The following is a 14,750-nucleotide window of genomic DNA, read 5'->3' as shown; positions in this document are numbered from 1 at the left end:
ACATTTGATCATATCCTTTCAGCCTTTAATCTATACTCTATATGTAAACAGTATTCCTCTTGAAAAGAATAGCTCTGAGCTTAGAGTTAAATTTTATATATAAGTTAAATTAGAAAGTGTAGAACAATCATATTAGAATGCCAGTTTATAATAAAACAGAGACCCAGAAACACATTCTTGATTCTGCGCAACCCAGTGAAACAGCGCTGCTTATTGCAGCACTGCAGTAAGCTAACTTCATCAGCCTTTATTCTGTGACTGATGTCCACACCCCTCCTCTTGGATCTCTAAACTTCTTATGTTATAATTGTGCTTCTGCTCCTCGAACATTAAAATGAGAAATTAACTTATTAGCTCTGTGGTTTTCCTTATTTTTTTTTCTTCCCTTGCCAAGCTAGTGGGTAAGTTATGCATATCGACTGCCTGGAGGCAGACAGGCTGCTGCCTGCTAATATAAAGCGTGTTCTCCTGTGAAGCTGACAGCAGTGGCCGACAGAATAAGCTCAGGAGGTAATTGGGGTCTTTAGTCTGCAAACCAATACTCTCCTCGAAGACATTATTCACTCAGGGTAATTAGACACAAAAGGATAATATCTGCAGCAGATCCTGGTAAAGTTGAACTTTGATTTAATGCCCTTTTCCTCACACAGCCTGGTCTGATGGATTTTTTAATATACTTTTTTAGTGTGTGTTACACTGTGTAGATGGTCTCTGCCATGCTCCAGGTGCGTTGTCCCAAAAAGACAACCCAGTGCATCAGCTTTGCCATTTTCTCCATCTCCTGCTTTAACTGTCTTCAGCAAAGGTTAAAAAATGTCTTGCAGCAGACTGTGTGGGTTAGGATTTTATTGTGGCCTTTTTGTTATTATGACCTTGTCTCTGTGCATGAAAATGTGGATGAGCATGTTTTTTTTTTTGCAGGATTGATTTCTTCAAATGGCCTGCACCACTTTAAACCAACAAGACAATATAGGAATAATCAATACAGTATTTCACAGTAATATACCTGAACTATGCATTTCAGATGATATTAAATGTACTTTTAAAAGTATTAAATCATAAATGTTTTTGCCATATTTGGTTTTACCATACCACATGTTTGGTCTAAATGTACATGTATGTAGCTCTTCTAGACCTGATTGTAAACACTGAACAAAAGTTCAGCTGAGATTTAAAAGTGCTGCTACAATAAAAAAAGGAAATGTCAGAATGATTTTTGCAGGGCTTTCCACCTGCAGTAAATAGGAGGTGAGAAATCCTGAGGCAGCAGAGATCGTGGCAGCATATAGGGCCTGGGTAGAACAGCATGGCATGTTGCCTGTATGCACCCGATTAGTTTGGCCATTGAGCATTTACAGCAACAACCAACAACTCTGGTCTCATCCTTTAACCCCATCATTGACCTAAAGCGCTGTGGACATCTAGTGCATTGCCGCAGCTTGATCTGGTCCAAGAAAGTTAAGCAAGGTTTTCTCTCAGGATATGGTGGGATTGTGGGCACATGCGGTGTATCAGTGTCATGACTGCATTCACACAAGTGCAAGTTTACCAAATTTGCCATGATCCTTCCAAAAGGTCATGAATCCGCATCTTGTATGGAAAACTATGAACAGGGTGCAGTGGGAGCTGACAAAAAACATTAAGTCTTCATTCACATAGGCCAGTACTCCATTGGCAAAATTCCCTGTTGCATAGTAAAATTACTATGTACACTAAAAAAGACATTATTTGTTTCTCAACACAGAGTGCTGATGGTCTTTAAGGGGTTCTCCAAATCATATTACATCTGACAGAGCATCAGCGATATCAGGGGCATCGATCATCAACTTTCATTGAATATTTCAATGATCAGCTGAACAGAAGCAACTGTTGAAATTAAAATAGATATGTCTTTGATTTCTACCTGTTATATGATGGCAAAAACTACTGTCTTTGAAACAATATTGCAAGTGAATTTTTATTTTTTTAAAAATCCTCTCTTGAGGTCTTCCATTACCCAATAACCGTGTTGAGGACTTCGAAATGCTTTGGACTCCCGTTCCATATTTGTCTGTAATGATCAGTCTACGGTGGGAGCTACCGAGAAAGAGAAGGTGCTAATTCAGATGGGTCAGGGAGCAATCTTTAGAGTGATCTACGTCTAAGAGTTCAGGATTATATTGTATATATCGCAGTGGGATTTATAATATCTGACATACAGTGAAGGGTCCCTGAGGGTTTTCAGTAGGCAGCAAACCTTAATAGGAAGGTTACAGTAGCTCAGCACCCTGTTGACAACTTCTTGAGTCCTGTGCTGAGTGTAGTAGCAGTGGTGCCAACACATCCATGGTGTGGGACCTGTGTCTGTGACGCCAACGTAGCTTGGTCTTTGACCATTAAAGTAGAGGTAACAATGGTGCCTTGAATTCTACGTTGCATCATTTGAATGTTTTTTAAAAGGCAGGACTCAAATTTGGGATATTTGCTCCACTTGTGTTTATTAAGGGTAAAGCATTTACTGGAACACATTTGGTTGCACCCCTTATGCAACGTAGTGTCCTGGAGTCACAGCCTTTATAGTCTGATGAAATCAATAGTTGAATTACAACTTGATTTCTAAATTCAGTTGTCACTCATATTTAAATATGTGTACCAAATGGTACACAAGGCAAGAATGTTTTTCCAGGATATTTTTGTCTTAGTGTAAATGTTGGAAAGAAGGTAATAAATCTCAGTGAGTTTTCTTCCAGCCTTGATATGATTTTCAAGGTTGAGCTGAGCAATGTAGAAATTTTAAGGTGTTTTTGTGGCAAATAAACTAAGTAATAAAGATCAAACACGCAACTTAATGTGGTCTGAATTTAGCAGGAGACATTGAGGACTAGATGGGATCAGATGACGATACTATGACGTAACCACCTTTCCTTTTCACCAGGAGTGAATTATTTTAAAACTTCAAATTTATTACTCTGTACCGTATTATCCTTTTATGTGCTGTGTTTTAATATAAAATGAGTCACTGTTTCTGAAAATGGAGGCCAGAGTCATTATGTTTCATCAGTCCTGAAGATGCTTACACAGTTTGGAAGGACGCCCAGAAGATGTTCTCTCTGAAACTTTTTCTTTGGCATGTTTTGTTTCTCCCTGCAGAAGGCCACATTGATCCAAACGTTGCTTCGGATAAAGCATTTTAGTTTAACAGCGGTTGTGCTGAGTCAGGACCATTGACCAGGGTCCAGATGTGTGTCACAGGGTACCTCTAAAAAACACATTAGACCTGCAAAGCTTAACAATGCAAGTGCAAGTTAAACCTCATACGGGTCTTTATTTAGCTGGTTTGGATTTATTTGAATGCGATTACAACGCAGGGATAATATAACCGGAAGCTTTCATCACGTTGGACCAAAACTTACAGAGGGCAAAGGAAATAAGCCGTCTTTCAATTCAAGGGTTTAAATACAAACATTTACATTGTTCTGGTCTCCACTGGGATCTTAAATTATTTAAATCTAACATCAAGTGTAAAAAAACACAAAAGATTTCACACTGTCATTTATAAAGATATAAAGCATAGCTCATGATTGAAATGTCTCTAGAAGTGCCATTAGCAGCACAAACTTTGTGGTACTTTATCAGTGTCGCACATGTTTTTTTTTTCTTCTGCACGGCTCTTAAACTCCTACGTCATTTCAGACATGTGGACATTTGTCAGGAGCTTCAGTAGCCAAACAGATTCCCATTTGACGCTGGCATACTCGGTTATTTAGGTGAGTTCATTGTCGACTTAACAACTGCTAGGTGCCCAGGTCCCGTTGGCTGCAAAACAGGCCCAAATCATCTGCCCTCTGCTACTGTGCTTGGCGATTGAAATGATTAGTTCTTTGAGATGATATGCTATCTCCAAATATGGTGCTGTGCAATATGGCCAAATAGCTCTTCTTTGGTTTCATCTGTTTCATTTCTATCTGAACAATTTGTGAGGTCACATACATTTCAGAGAGAACAGATTCTTTGTAACCTTTCCAGTCAAGCCTTAATGCCTTGTCATAAACCATTGAAGATGCTATCCTAGGCCTGCAGCATCTGAAATTGAGCTCTCGGGTTTTTGCTTTCTCAGAGCCCTGTACGCATTTGCTGGGATGTCCATTCCAGTTGCTTCTTTCAGGAAATTTCTTTTCAACTTGGCAAAGCAGCAATGGTGAACTTGTTTTACACACAGGTTCTCCATTTGTGTTCAATGACAGTGTGTAATCCGTTGTGTCTTGCGTACACTTGGAAGTTATGTTTAAGTATTTTCAGGCCCAGGTAAACCCCAGGTAATTCACATCTTCATTTCACTTTATAGACTCGGCAGTTTGCAAAACTAACATAACTGCTACCCTTTGCAACAAAGTGTCATGACAAAGATTCATATTGTAATACCAGCATCTGAGATGGGAAGATGGACAGAGGAGTTTGGGAATTATTCGCTTTCAAAGCAAAAGTTTGTGTCCAGCATTTTTAAATCAGAAGAAAATACTTGTCACACAGTAACTACTTTATGTTTTTCTAAGAGAGTCAGTTAATCATTACAGTCAAAATAGGTTGGATTCTTGCAAAGGGTCTCCTATGTCAGGGTATTTCTTGTAAGAAACATCTTACTCACCCCGTTTTAAGGAAAGAAAATATGTCAGGCATTAGTGGAGAACTGTATCTGCATCAGAACAACAAATTAACTAGACTGAAGCTTTATAAGCTGCTGCAGGTTACAGTCACAAAGATTCTTAACCACTTTAATTCATACAGAGTGCAACAACACGTGGCAATACATCCATGTTAGGAAGGCAATTCCCAATGTTCTTTCCTCTTCTCAACATTTGGAAACTGCCCCATTGCTACACAAGTGTCTGTTAAACTTTAAAAAAGATGGCCAGGGAAGAAAAGAAGAAGAGAAAAGGCAAAACTAATCAAGAAATCAAATACAAAAAAAAAAAAAAACTAAACTAAAAGAAACTGAAAAATAAAAAGAAAGTACCTTTCTTGTGAGTAGCTTCAGTTTTGGAGCCTTTGGGTTCTAATAAAAAAACAGATCAGAATTAAACACAGGAAATACTAACACCACCTTACCAACTATACGTTGTTTGTCCTCGTTAAGGAAAACAACAACTTCTTCTATCAACGAGCGAACAAGACAGCAAGGCCCGACTATCTAAGGCGTCGCTCTGCTGCCAACACTCAGCTGGGGTGAGTGTCTGGCAGAGGGGCAGACTTGAGGGGGACAGTAGGGTAGGCAATAGCAGGGAGGAGAGATGCAACGAGTCTGTAAGGAAACAATCTACTGCCATACTGCAGCGGGCAGGAGAGGAGAGGCGATGCACTGAGATGAGGAGGAGGAGGGTTGCAATGCGGCTCTGTCAAGAGGAGCTTTAATAAGACTAGCAAAATGCACTAAAGGAGATGCAGGAGGCCAAAGAGAGAAAGGAGGGCGAGGAGGAAGGGTAGGGATGCAAAGACTACATGTCAAACTGGCTTCATTTTTGGCTTTATTTGCCCTGAAGAACACTTTTGTATCTGTATTCTTTCCAACAACATTGTAATGGAAAGTTGCATTTTCCATCCACAACTTTAACCACAATTCTCAAATCAATTCTTTGTCCTTCACAATTCTTTCAATCCATATGTAGTAAAAGCTCAAAATTCATAAATGATCTCCAAATGTGGAATAAAACCCTATTTTCGCTCTTAATGGACATAATTAAACTGAAGTAATTTGGCTGAAATGGAGCCCATGATGTAAATGTGTAACCTTTCACAAATGGGTCACATCATTTCAGTTTCAGAACTTTGGGGCTGCAGCGAGGCTGATTTATAATGGAGAAATGTCAGCCTGCTAATGTCAAGTAACTGGAAGTAGAGGCCGAACGATTCATTGCTCTGCAGCAATAAGGCATTTTCCCCCTGTTCACTCCGGGAAAGTTAGTGCTCGACTGCGGACTCTGCCCGACGTGTCATGGAAGATTGGTGGCTTATTGGATTTATTGGATTTGTCTGGAAAGTTCCAGAATGTACAAGGAGCAAAGACAAAAAGTTGTACTGCTGCTTTGATCAGCAGTTGTTCTATCAAACCCACAGCACAATCAAACTTGCTCGTCATCTGTTAACTTGGAGGCAACATATACTGTATATTCATCGACCAAACGTTTCTCAAGTACAACAAGTCGCTCAGTATTTAGAAGTTGCAAAAGATGTCCTGTGCATTCAGAGTAATTTTTACCCTTTGAAGCTTAGATTTGCTGACTGATGCCTTATTTTGCCTTCGAGCTGAAATGCACTGACTGAACCAGACCAAACCTGGTTCACTGTACTTGACAACTGCCATTGTGAATGATGGTAACATCACTGTGCAGAAGTCTGAGAAGAATACTGTAATCCGTCATTGTCAACCCCCTAAAAAAAACAGGAAATGGCATTTAAAATAGATTGAAAGCATTTATTGGGACCATATGGCAATATGGCAGATGACTTGAACTCTAAAATCTAAATAAGTCCGTGACTGAATCTCATGGTGTCCAGACTTAGCCTCGGATTAACCTCGAGGTCAGGCGGCCCGTTGAAGTTACTGTGTTTTGATCTTTTCCTGGCAGCATAATTCTCCTCACAGACAATGCATGCTGATGCCTAGATTCAAATTGAAACTTCTTGGGTTTACGGATGTGATGTAAATACAACAGAATACCTTGCCTCTGTGCTAGATAACGAAGGGGCTAAACTCTGTCATTTGCATCTCTCAAATTATGGGCTTTTGTTAAAAGGAGTGCTTGAAGACCATAGGTGTTGCACCAAGCTGTTTGACAGCCACAGGCCATGAATGCTTCCCCCTAGACAGCGTCCTCAGGAATATTTCACACAATCAGCCCCGGCCCCTGCTTCTATCAATATTAATAAAAATCAGCACGCGCACACAAAACTTTCTCATAGTGATACTTCAAACCCTATAAGAAGTTGACCATTTTGAGAGCTTTATAAATGTCACGTTTAAGTAAACAGTTTAAAGAAACTTGGGCTTCTCATGACAAAACAAAATCAGATCTTAGTGCCATCAAAGTTCTCATGTGTCATCCAGGTTCGCCACTCAGAGTTGTGATCAAACAACAAGAAAAGTTGGAACTCTGCATACATCTTGAGGACCCTGACCAAAAATGCTTGTAAAATAAATCTAACAACAAATAAGAAGTATATGTCGCACACTCCAAACCTCACAGTGATTTTTCCATTTTGAATTATGGCCCTTCCCCACCTGACATGAAAAACATTATTTTTTTCCCAACTTTTGGTGCTTCATCAGGCGACCAGGCGCGTTGTCAGACCTGAGCTTCCAGGGCTTTAGGTCTGCCCCGGACCTTACAGACGTCTAAAAATACTTTTAGACGTCTGTAAAAAAGGTGAATTAAGGTCCCACCCTAACACTAGATTTAATATTTGCATTTTAAAACAACCAGATTTATTTATACCGTATTCCATATAATCCCTACCCACGCCAGCATAACCTAACAATGAGTGAAAAGAAAAAGAACACTGAAAAAAATAGTTATTCGCACACAAGTGGAACCTTGTCGTCTGGGCAACTACGCGCACTGCGGGCAGGGACGGTCTGGCGGTCCGGGACTGACGGCCAGCCTCGTTCATTCCTTGAACCGGTTTGCAACAAGGAACACGGCTCATTTCACTGCAGCAGCAGCAGAGCCAAGCGCAGGATTGTATTCTAGTGCAGGATGAACCAGGTTGACGTTAGCGGTAAAACCAGAATGCTGACTTAGAATTAGCAAGTTAAGTTATGGTTAGTCACTTAGTCATCTAGCAAGGCGTGAGGTGGAGGTTTAATGAGCATTAGACTAACCCTCCACCTCATGAGGGACAGAGAAGAGAGGGACTTTCATCTGAGCTACAGTTAGACCTAAAAGCTCTCGCTACGATAGAGAAAAGTAGGAACTCTCTCTGAGAGCTTCTAGCTGGATTTGAATCAAGATGCGAAGAAATATCTGGTCCTTGGTTCAGTGAAAGTCAAAGTATTTATTCCTGAATTAACTGAACACATTCAAAGGTCCTTTGGATCATTGCATTGCTTCTCTCTGCTGCAGGCAGTCCGATTCTGCTAGTAGACAGAAAAGGTGTATAAAACATAAAACTCTGGGTTGTTTAATGATGCAGTATTAAAGAGAAATAAACCATAGCAATTAATCCCAAATGTGCAATTTATGAGTTACAGTGCTGTGAAAGTGTTTGTCCCATTCATGTTTGACACACCTAAGTGTTTCACAACAGGAAACAAATTTTAATGTTAGTTGAAGACATGACAAGTAAACACAACATTCAGTTTTTAAATGCAGGTTTTTATTATTAAGGAAAAAAATCCAAACCTACATGGTCCTGTGTGACATATTAATAGTGACCCCCCGCCCCCAGTTTATCACACCTGAGTTCACCTTCTCTAGCCAACCAGGCCTGATTACTGCCACACCTGTTCTCGATCAAGAAATCACTTAAATAGGACCTGCCTGACAAAGTGAAGTACACCAAAACATCCTCAAAAGATAGACATTGTGCCGAGATCCAAAGAAATTCTGGAACAAATGAGAAAGAAGTAATTGAGATCTATCAGTTTCAAAAGGGTTATAAATCCATTTCTAAAGCTGTGGGAGTCCAGAGAACCACAGTGAGAGTCATTAGCCCCAAATGGTGAAAACATGGAACAGTGAGGAACCTTTCCAGGAGAGGCCGGCCGACCAACATTACGCAAAAAGCTCAGTGACGACTATCCAGGAGGTCACAATAGACCACAGCAACATCCAAAGAACTGCAGGCCTCACTTGCCTCTGTTAAGGTCAGAGGTCATGTCCCCACCATCAGAAAGAGACTGGACAAAAATGGCCCGCATGGTAGAGGTCCAAGACAAAAAAACGCTGCTGAGCTAAAAGAACATAAAGGCTCATCTCAATTTTTCCAGAACACATATTGATGATCCTCAAGACTGTAAAAGTATCGCCACATTAAAAAAAAAAAAAAGCATCATTACAACAGTAAAATATGGCAGTGGAAGTGTGATAAAGTTGGACTGTTTTGCTGCTGTAGGACCTGGAAGACTTGCTGTGATAAATGGAACCATGAATTTTGCTGAAATAAATCCAGAAGGAGAAAGTCCAGCCATCTTTTCGTGACCTCAAGCTGAAACCAATTTTGGTTCTGCAGCAGGACAATGATTCAAAACACAGCAGCGTGCCAACCTCTAAATGGCTGAAAAACAAAACAAAAGGAAGGCTTTGGAGTGGCTTAGTCAAAATCCTGAATGCTATTGAGATGCTGTGGCATGACCTCAAAAGTCTAAATGTGGCTGAATTACAACAATTCGGCACAGATGAGTGGACCTAACGCTTGATTGCAGCTGTTGCTGCAAAGGGTTGTCCAAACAGTTATGATGTTAAGGGGGTAATCACTTATTCACACAGGGCCATGTAAGTTTAGATTTTTTCCACTCTACTAATTAAAACCTTAATTTAAAACTGCATTTTGTGTTTACTTTTGTTGTCTTTGACTAATATTTAAATTAGTTTGATGTTCTGAAACATGTAAGTGTGACAAACATGCTAAAAACAAGAAATCCGGAAGGGGGGAAATGCTTTTTCACACCACAATTTAACTTTCTGAATAAGTGTAATATGTAATATTATGTAAACTAAACTAATTAACCAAGGATGTGATTTTACTCAATGTAAAACATACATACCATTTTACCATTTTATAAATACAGTTCTTACTAACTGAAATATTTATACTGATAATCTGACAAAAGATGAGAAGCTTTGTTATATTTTAAACCCCCAAAGGTTAACATCCCTTTTCTACAGAAAGCGTAGTACATAGTAAACACTGCATTATGGGGCCATATGTTCAGTGGAGAACAGCAGACATTGTTGTAAAATGTCCTATTTAATATTTGTTGTAGGATAAATGAAAATAGTTTCCTCATAAGTGGAACGAAGGGCTGGAAAACATGCTTTTTAAGATCTTGCCAGAGTGTAAAATTATTTTTTAAGATCTTGCCAGACCTTAAAATAAAAAAAAAGAAACAGAGGAACTTAGTATCTTGTTCATAAAAAACTTTCAACTAAAATTAAAATTAAGATGTCTCTAAATATCCCAAAAGCTGTCTTTATCTTCATCAGCAAAAATATTTTTTTCGTCATTCGTAAACGGTCAGCATCCAAAAACGTCTTTTGGGTAAGGACTCTTTAGCCCAAACGGAAGGGCATCAGTAGTCGCCATGATAGCCGTCCGAATAGGGCAGTCTGTAAGGAAGGAGGTAGGAAAAGGAGCCTTTCTGTGTCCTCTACCAGCTCCTTTAGCGTAGGAACCTTGCTATGTCCCTCACCGGTGCTAAAGAGCTGTAAGGAATCCCACAATCCTTTGCGTGACATGATGTATGTGCACAGCCCACCTCACCGAAATAAACAAAAATGTCCTAAGAGAGGAGTGCGCACTTTGTAGTTTATTTTTGGAAGGCTGCAGGCCTGGATTTGACTAGAATCATCTATGTGCGTTTCTGTCACGTAATGATGTCGGAGTTACAGGCTGTCAAAAATCGGCACAACAGTTTAAAGTTCCTTTCCTCTTCGAGCTCTTACTGTGGACCCTATGAACGATCAAGGAACAGGAGCTAGGAACTATAATGATACATTTCCGGATGGAGCCTCCATCTCTCTTCATTCTTCACTTCAACTACTGACAAAAAATAAAACCCAAGAAAAGCTATTGTAAAACTTTTTTTTAATGTATTCACAATAATTTACATTTAATTAAAACTAATCCAACTATCCGTCTTCTGCTCCATCCTGTCATCGCTTATAAATAAAACACAAAGCTACTTGAAACCCCCTTGAGGCAGAGACTGACCCCCAGGAGTAATAATTTCCTTTTTCAGGCTTTGTAGTTAATTGCATTTTTTCTTTGATTTTTTTTATTTATTTTTCATTTCTCCTGTCTACTTTCAACAAAACAAACATGGAAACAGCTTCTCACCATCTTCATGGTTGTGTCACAGGAGTAAACAGAACCTCTTTGGAAGCCTTTTTATAACAGTGCAGCAGGCTTGCAGCCTCTTTTTCCCTCAAGCTCGTAATTAGAAGCGTGATCGGATTCACAAGAGGACTGAACGGCCTTTAATAAAGCTGTATTCCCCTTCCCTTAAACTTATTAGCTGTGGATGGGTGGACTGTTGAGGGAGGACGGCAGAGTAATGTAGCCGTCAAGTCTTCTTACACATCCCAGATTAGCTTTGCACCACCTCAAGCTAAAGAGGCCCCATGTTTCTGCTATCTTTAGATCGCAAAAAAAACCAACAAAAAAACAATAATGATAGGACCTATCTGTAGCAAATACAAATAGATCAGATATTCAATTGAAGCTACTGTAACTGCTGAATTTGCTGCAGAATCTGAGCAGGTTTTTGATTTTTGCTCATCATTTCCCTGTATAGACTATATTTAAGAAAGCCTTGCGTGACCCGAGATTTATGGCTTAATTTTATGATTAACCTTCTCTGTATTCTTCTCATCACTTCCCCTGTCAGTTTGTCTCAGCCTGCTAGATGATGAAGCATAATCAATATCTGTGTGATAACTTAAGGGAGTGCTACAACTCTGACGACATTTAAATTCCCTGTTTGGGTCAGTGCTCTGCCAAACTAAGTTTATCGGCTCAGTTTGGATTGGTCTGTTTTCTGGAATACTGAAAGCACTGTAGGAACTTCCTTTGGGTATGGATGTCTGCTCGCTGTAGCTGCTTTCAGTTCGATCCTTGTTGTGATTCACAACATAAGGGCAGGAGAAACGTGTGCGGATTCCAGTGTGGATCTCAGAGTTGCTCCATAACAAAACTGATCAGTTGCTAAAACCCCTGCTGAATTCAGCAGGGTACCAGTACTACATGGTACAAACAGAAAGGTAAAATAATCTGTTTGCCTCTAAAGCTTGAGCTGCACTGCTGCCATTTTCTGTATCTACCAAATTATTTTTTTCTAAACAACTCCCTCCAAGTCTGTAAGCCATTAGCATTGTTGCTTTTCCTCCCGTCTCCTTGCTCCCTCAACCATCCATTTTCCCCTCTTCAGCCAGTACCCCATCCCTCACTCATTACCTTATGCCCATTAATCCCATTAAGTAGCCATTAAACAAGTGCTGATAAGACCAAATGAACGTCAAGCTCTGACAGCTAATAACTACCGTCCCACGTTGACACATTCAACTCTGGCAAGGAGAAAAGGAGACGCTGTGTGCAACAACAAGAGCTCCAGCTGTGAAAAAGAAAAGGTAAAAGAAGTACAGGATGCTGAGCATACTCCCTGACTGTTAATACTGGACTCATATCCACTTGTTCAGTGCTCAGTGGTGAAGTGACACGGCGGTGGATTTTCAGAGGGATTTTTTTTTTTTTCTTTTACGTCCATCGTGGGGATTTCAGAGCAAACAGAAGGAGAGAGCATTGCCAAATCAGCTGAGTGAGCAGAGTGACAGAAAGGATGACAGCTGAAAGAGGAAAACTACTGTAGCTGCTCAGTGGGGCCAAAAAATCCTCCCAAATCATACATTTCCCCTCTTCTGTTCTCTTGCTTCTTTGGTTTTGAAAGAATTCTATATGTTAGTATTTTACCTGCAGAAAAAAATTTGCGATAATGTTTTGATTTTGCATACATAGAGATTTGGAGCACAGTTCAGATTAGATTCGTCAGATTTAATCTTCCCAGAGGCATACGCTAATGGGTGGTCAGAGCTCTAAGACACAATTCTAGCTGTAGAAACAGTTCAACTGTCATCATCTTTAGATTAAAAAATTACTAAAAGTATGTGGTTGTTTACTCTGAAGAGCAAGGAGGCCCACAAGGACCATTATATATAAAAAAAACACCTAATGCAACATAAATCAGTAGTTTATCTTTTGAGATGGCAGGACTGGAAAGAGGTGGAGAAATCATTGAAAAGTGTTGACTTGCTGCAATATCACTGTTTTTTCACAGCACAATTCCTTTTTAACAGCTTATGTGACCAGATACCACCCAGAGTTAAGTTGGCGAGGGGTTACTGACTTAATCACTTAAGTCACCATTTAAGTAAATATTGCTAATAACACTGTCATCCAGTAGGTGCGATGGAAAGTAGTGGAGGGTGCAATTCATTTGTGCTCACTATCTGTTATATTTTGTCTTAACAACACTGTTTTTTTTTTAAGATACCACTATGAATGACCGATACAAAAAACAAGTTTGAGACCCCATCTGATCACTGAATGGGCATAAAAGGTTGAAGTTAACCAGCAGCTGTTACCAAAGAGCATCCTAGTTAGGTAGTGACAGAGGTCGGCGAGTAGGTGTTCAGAGTGATGATCCTGAGCAGTGCTCTGTTTAAATCAGTGATGCTCAGAATAGTAAAGACCCAAAATTTTGTCAAAGGTTTCAAAGAATTTACATGACAACTTCGAACAGACATTGACAATTCAAAGGATTCAAGAAATACCCAGAAGGAATGCAGCCATAGTGCCTTTGATTGGACAACATATTTTCTACATAGAGAATCTTCTGGATCTTGTCTCTTGACCAACCTCCCTGGCTCTAGACAAAGCTGATATTGTCCATGAACATCGTTTATTTTTTATAAAGTCCTCAGCTATATAATAAAATGACCCAATCTTCTGATAAACCACACACTAGTGACCTTTTTTAGAATGTCCTGTGAATGTTTTAACCACTACAGTCGTAAAAAACTCAAACACAGTGTTCCTTTACAGGTAACTAAAATTATTTAAATAATTTAATCAAACTTTACTTTCCCAGGAGAGAAATCCATTGAGATTGTTAATGTCTTTTACAAGAATGTAAATTATGAAAGCTTCATTATGATGCTATCTACAGCTGGGAAACACCTGAGAAATTGGATAGGTAATATTTTGTGCATGGGTCTGTCTGAAGGTATGTTAGGCATGAACTGCATCAATTATATGAGAGGTTCACAATGTAATTGGGAGGTAGAGGTTTAAAAAGCCTTCAGAATAAATGTATATAGATTTAGAAGTTTATGGTGAAAAGGTTTGAACAATCTCATCAGTTGCTAAAACTCAGTTTTGCCAACAGGAAAACACTTAGTCTTCTCCTTTAAGTAACCTTTTTACCTTAATATACCCTGTTCTAAGTCCTTGTGATGGTAATCTAAGAGTTTATGAGACGATTGAAGGGTCTGCCATATCCAACTAGTGTCTTTGGCCAAATAAACACATTTGCAACTTTCTGTCTGACGACACGGAGGCGGTCTTGCGGCTCTGTTCTTGTTCCTGCATTAAAATTAACTGTTTTAAGGCAGTCCAATGTAAGGCCATTGGCATCAATAGCAGTGTTACCAAGTTTGCTTGTTATAAGCGAAGGCTGTTTTTTTTTTTTTTCTCTTGTAAATTTTGTGAGTCGCAGGCTTCGGTTTATTGGGCTTTTTTTTGTTTGTTTTTTTACTGTGAAGTCTCTTATTTGGCCAACAAATAAGCAACTAGTTCAAGAGCTATAAATAGACCCGCTCCCAATGCACTACAGACAGCGAGCCGATGCGTCCACATACACACATCTCTCTCTGGCTCAATCCGAATACCCTTATAGAGCAAGGTGGCCAAAGTGGAAGTGCGTCAGCGGTTGCCATAATAAGTGCTGTCTGAATAGTGCAGTCAGTAAGGAAGGAGGTAGGAAAAGTAGCCTTTAAGGTCCC

The 14,750-nt window shown here is 39.6% G+C and overlaps 1 protein-coding gene across 3 annotated transcripts in view; it reads right to left on the bottom strand.

The window, feature by feature from the left end:
* Positions 1-14,750, bottom strand: part of glra1 (glycine receptor, alpha 1) — a 155,214-nt gene that overhangs the window by 89,893 nt on the left and 50,571 nt on the right. For 2 of the 3 annotated variants that reach the window (XM_036127006.1, XM_036127005.1), the window contains one exon: positions 4,994-5,032. The exons of the other annotated variant lie outside the window; for it this stretch is intronic. In XM_036127006.1, coding sequence (XP_035982899.1) covers positions 4,994-5,032 — 39 coding nt within the window. The remainder of the gene's footprint in view (positions 1-4,993; positions 5,033-14,750) is intronic. 3 annotated transcript variants of the gene reach the window in all.

The sequence above is a fragment of the Fundulus heteroclitus genome, chromosome 23 (assembly GCF_011125445.2).
Source record: "Fundulus heteroclitus isolate FHET01 chromosome 23, MU-UCD_Fhet_4.1, whole genome shotgun sequence".
Taxonomy (NCBI): domain Eukaryota; kingdom Metazoa; phylum Chordata; class Actinopteri; order Cyprinodontiformes; family Fundulidae; genus Fundulus; species Fundulus heteroclitus.
This window is presented reverse-complemented; position numbering and strand designations above follow the sequence as displayed.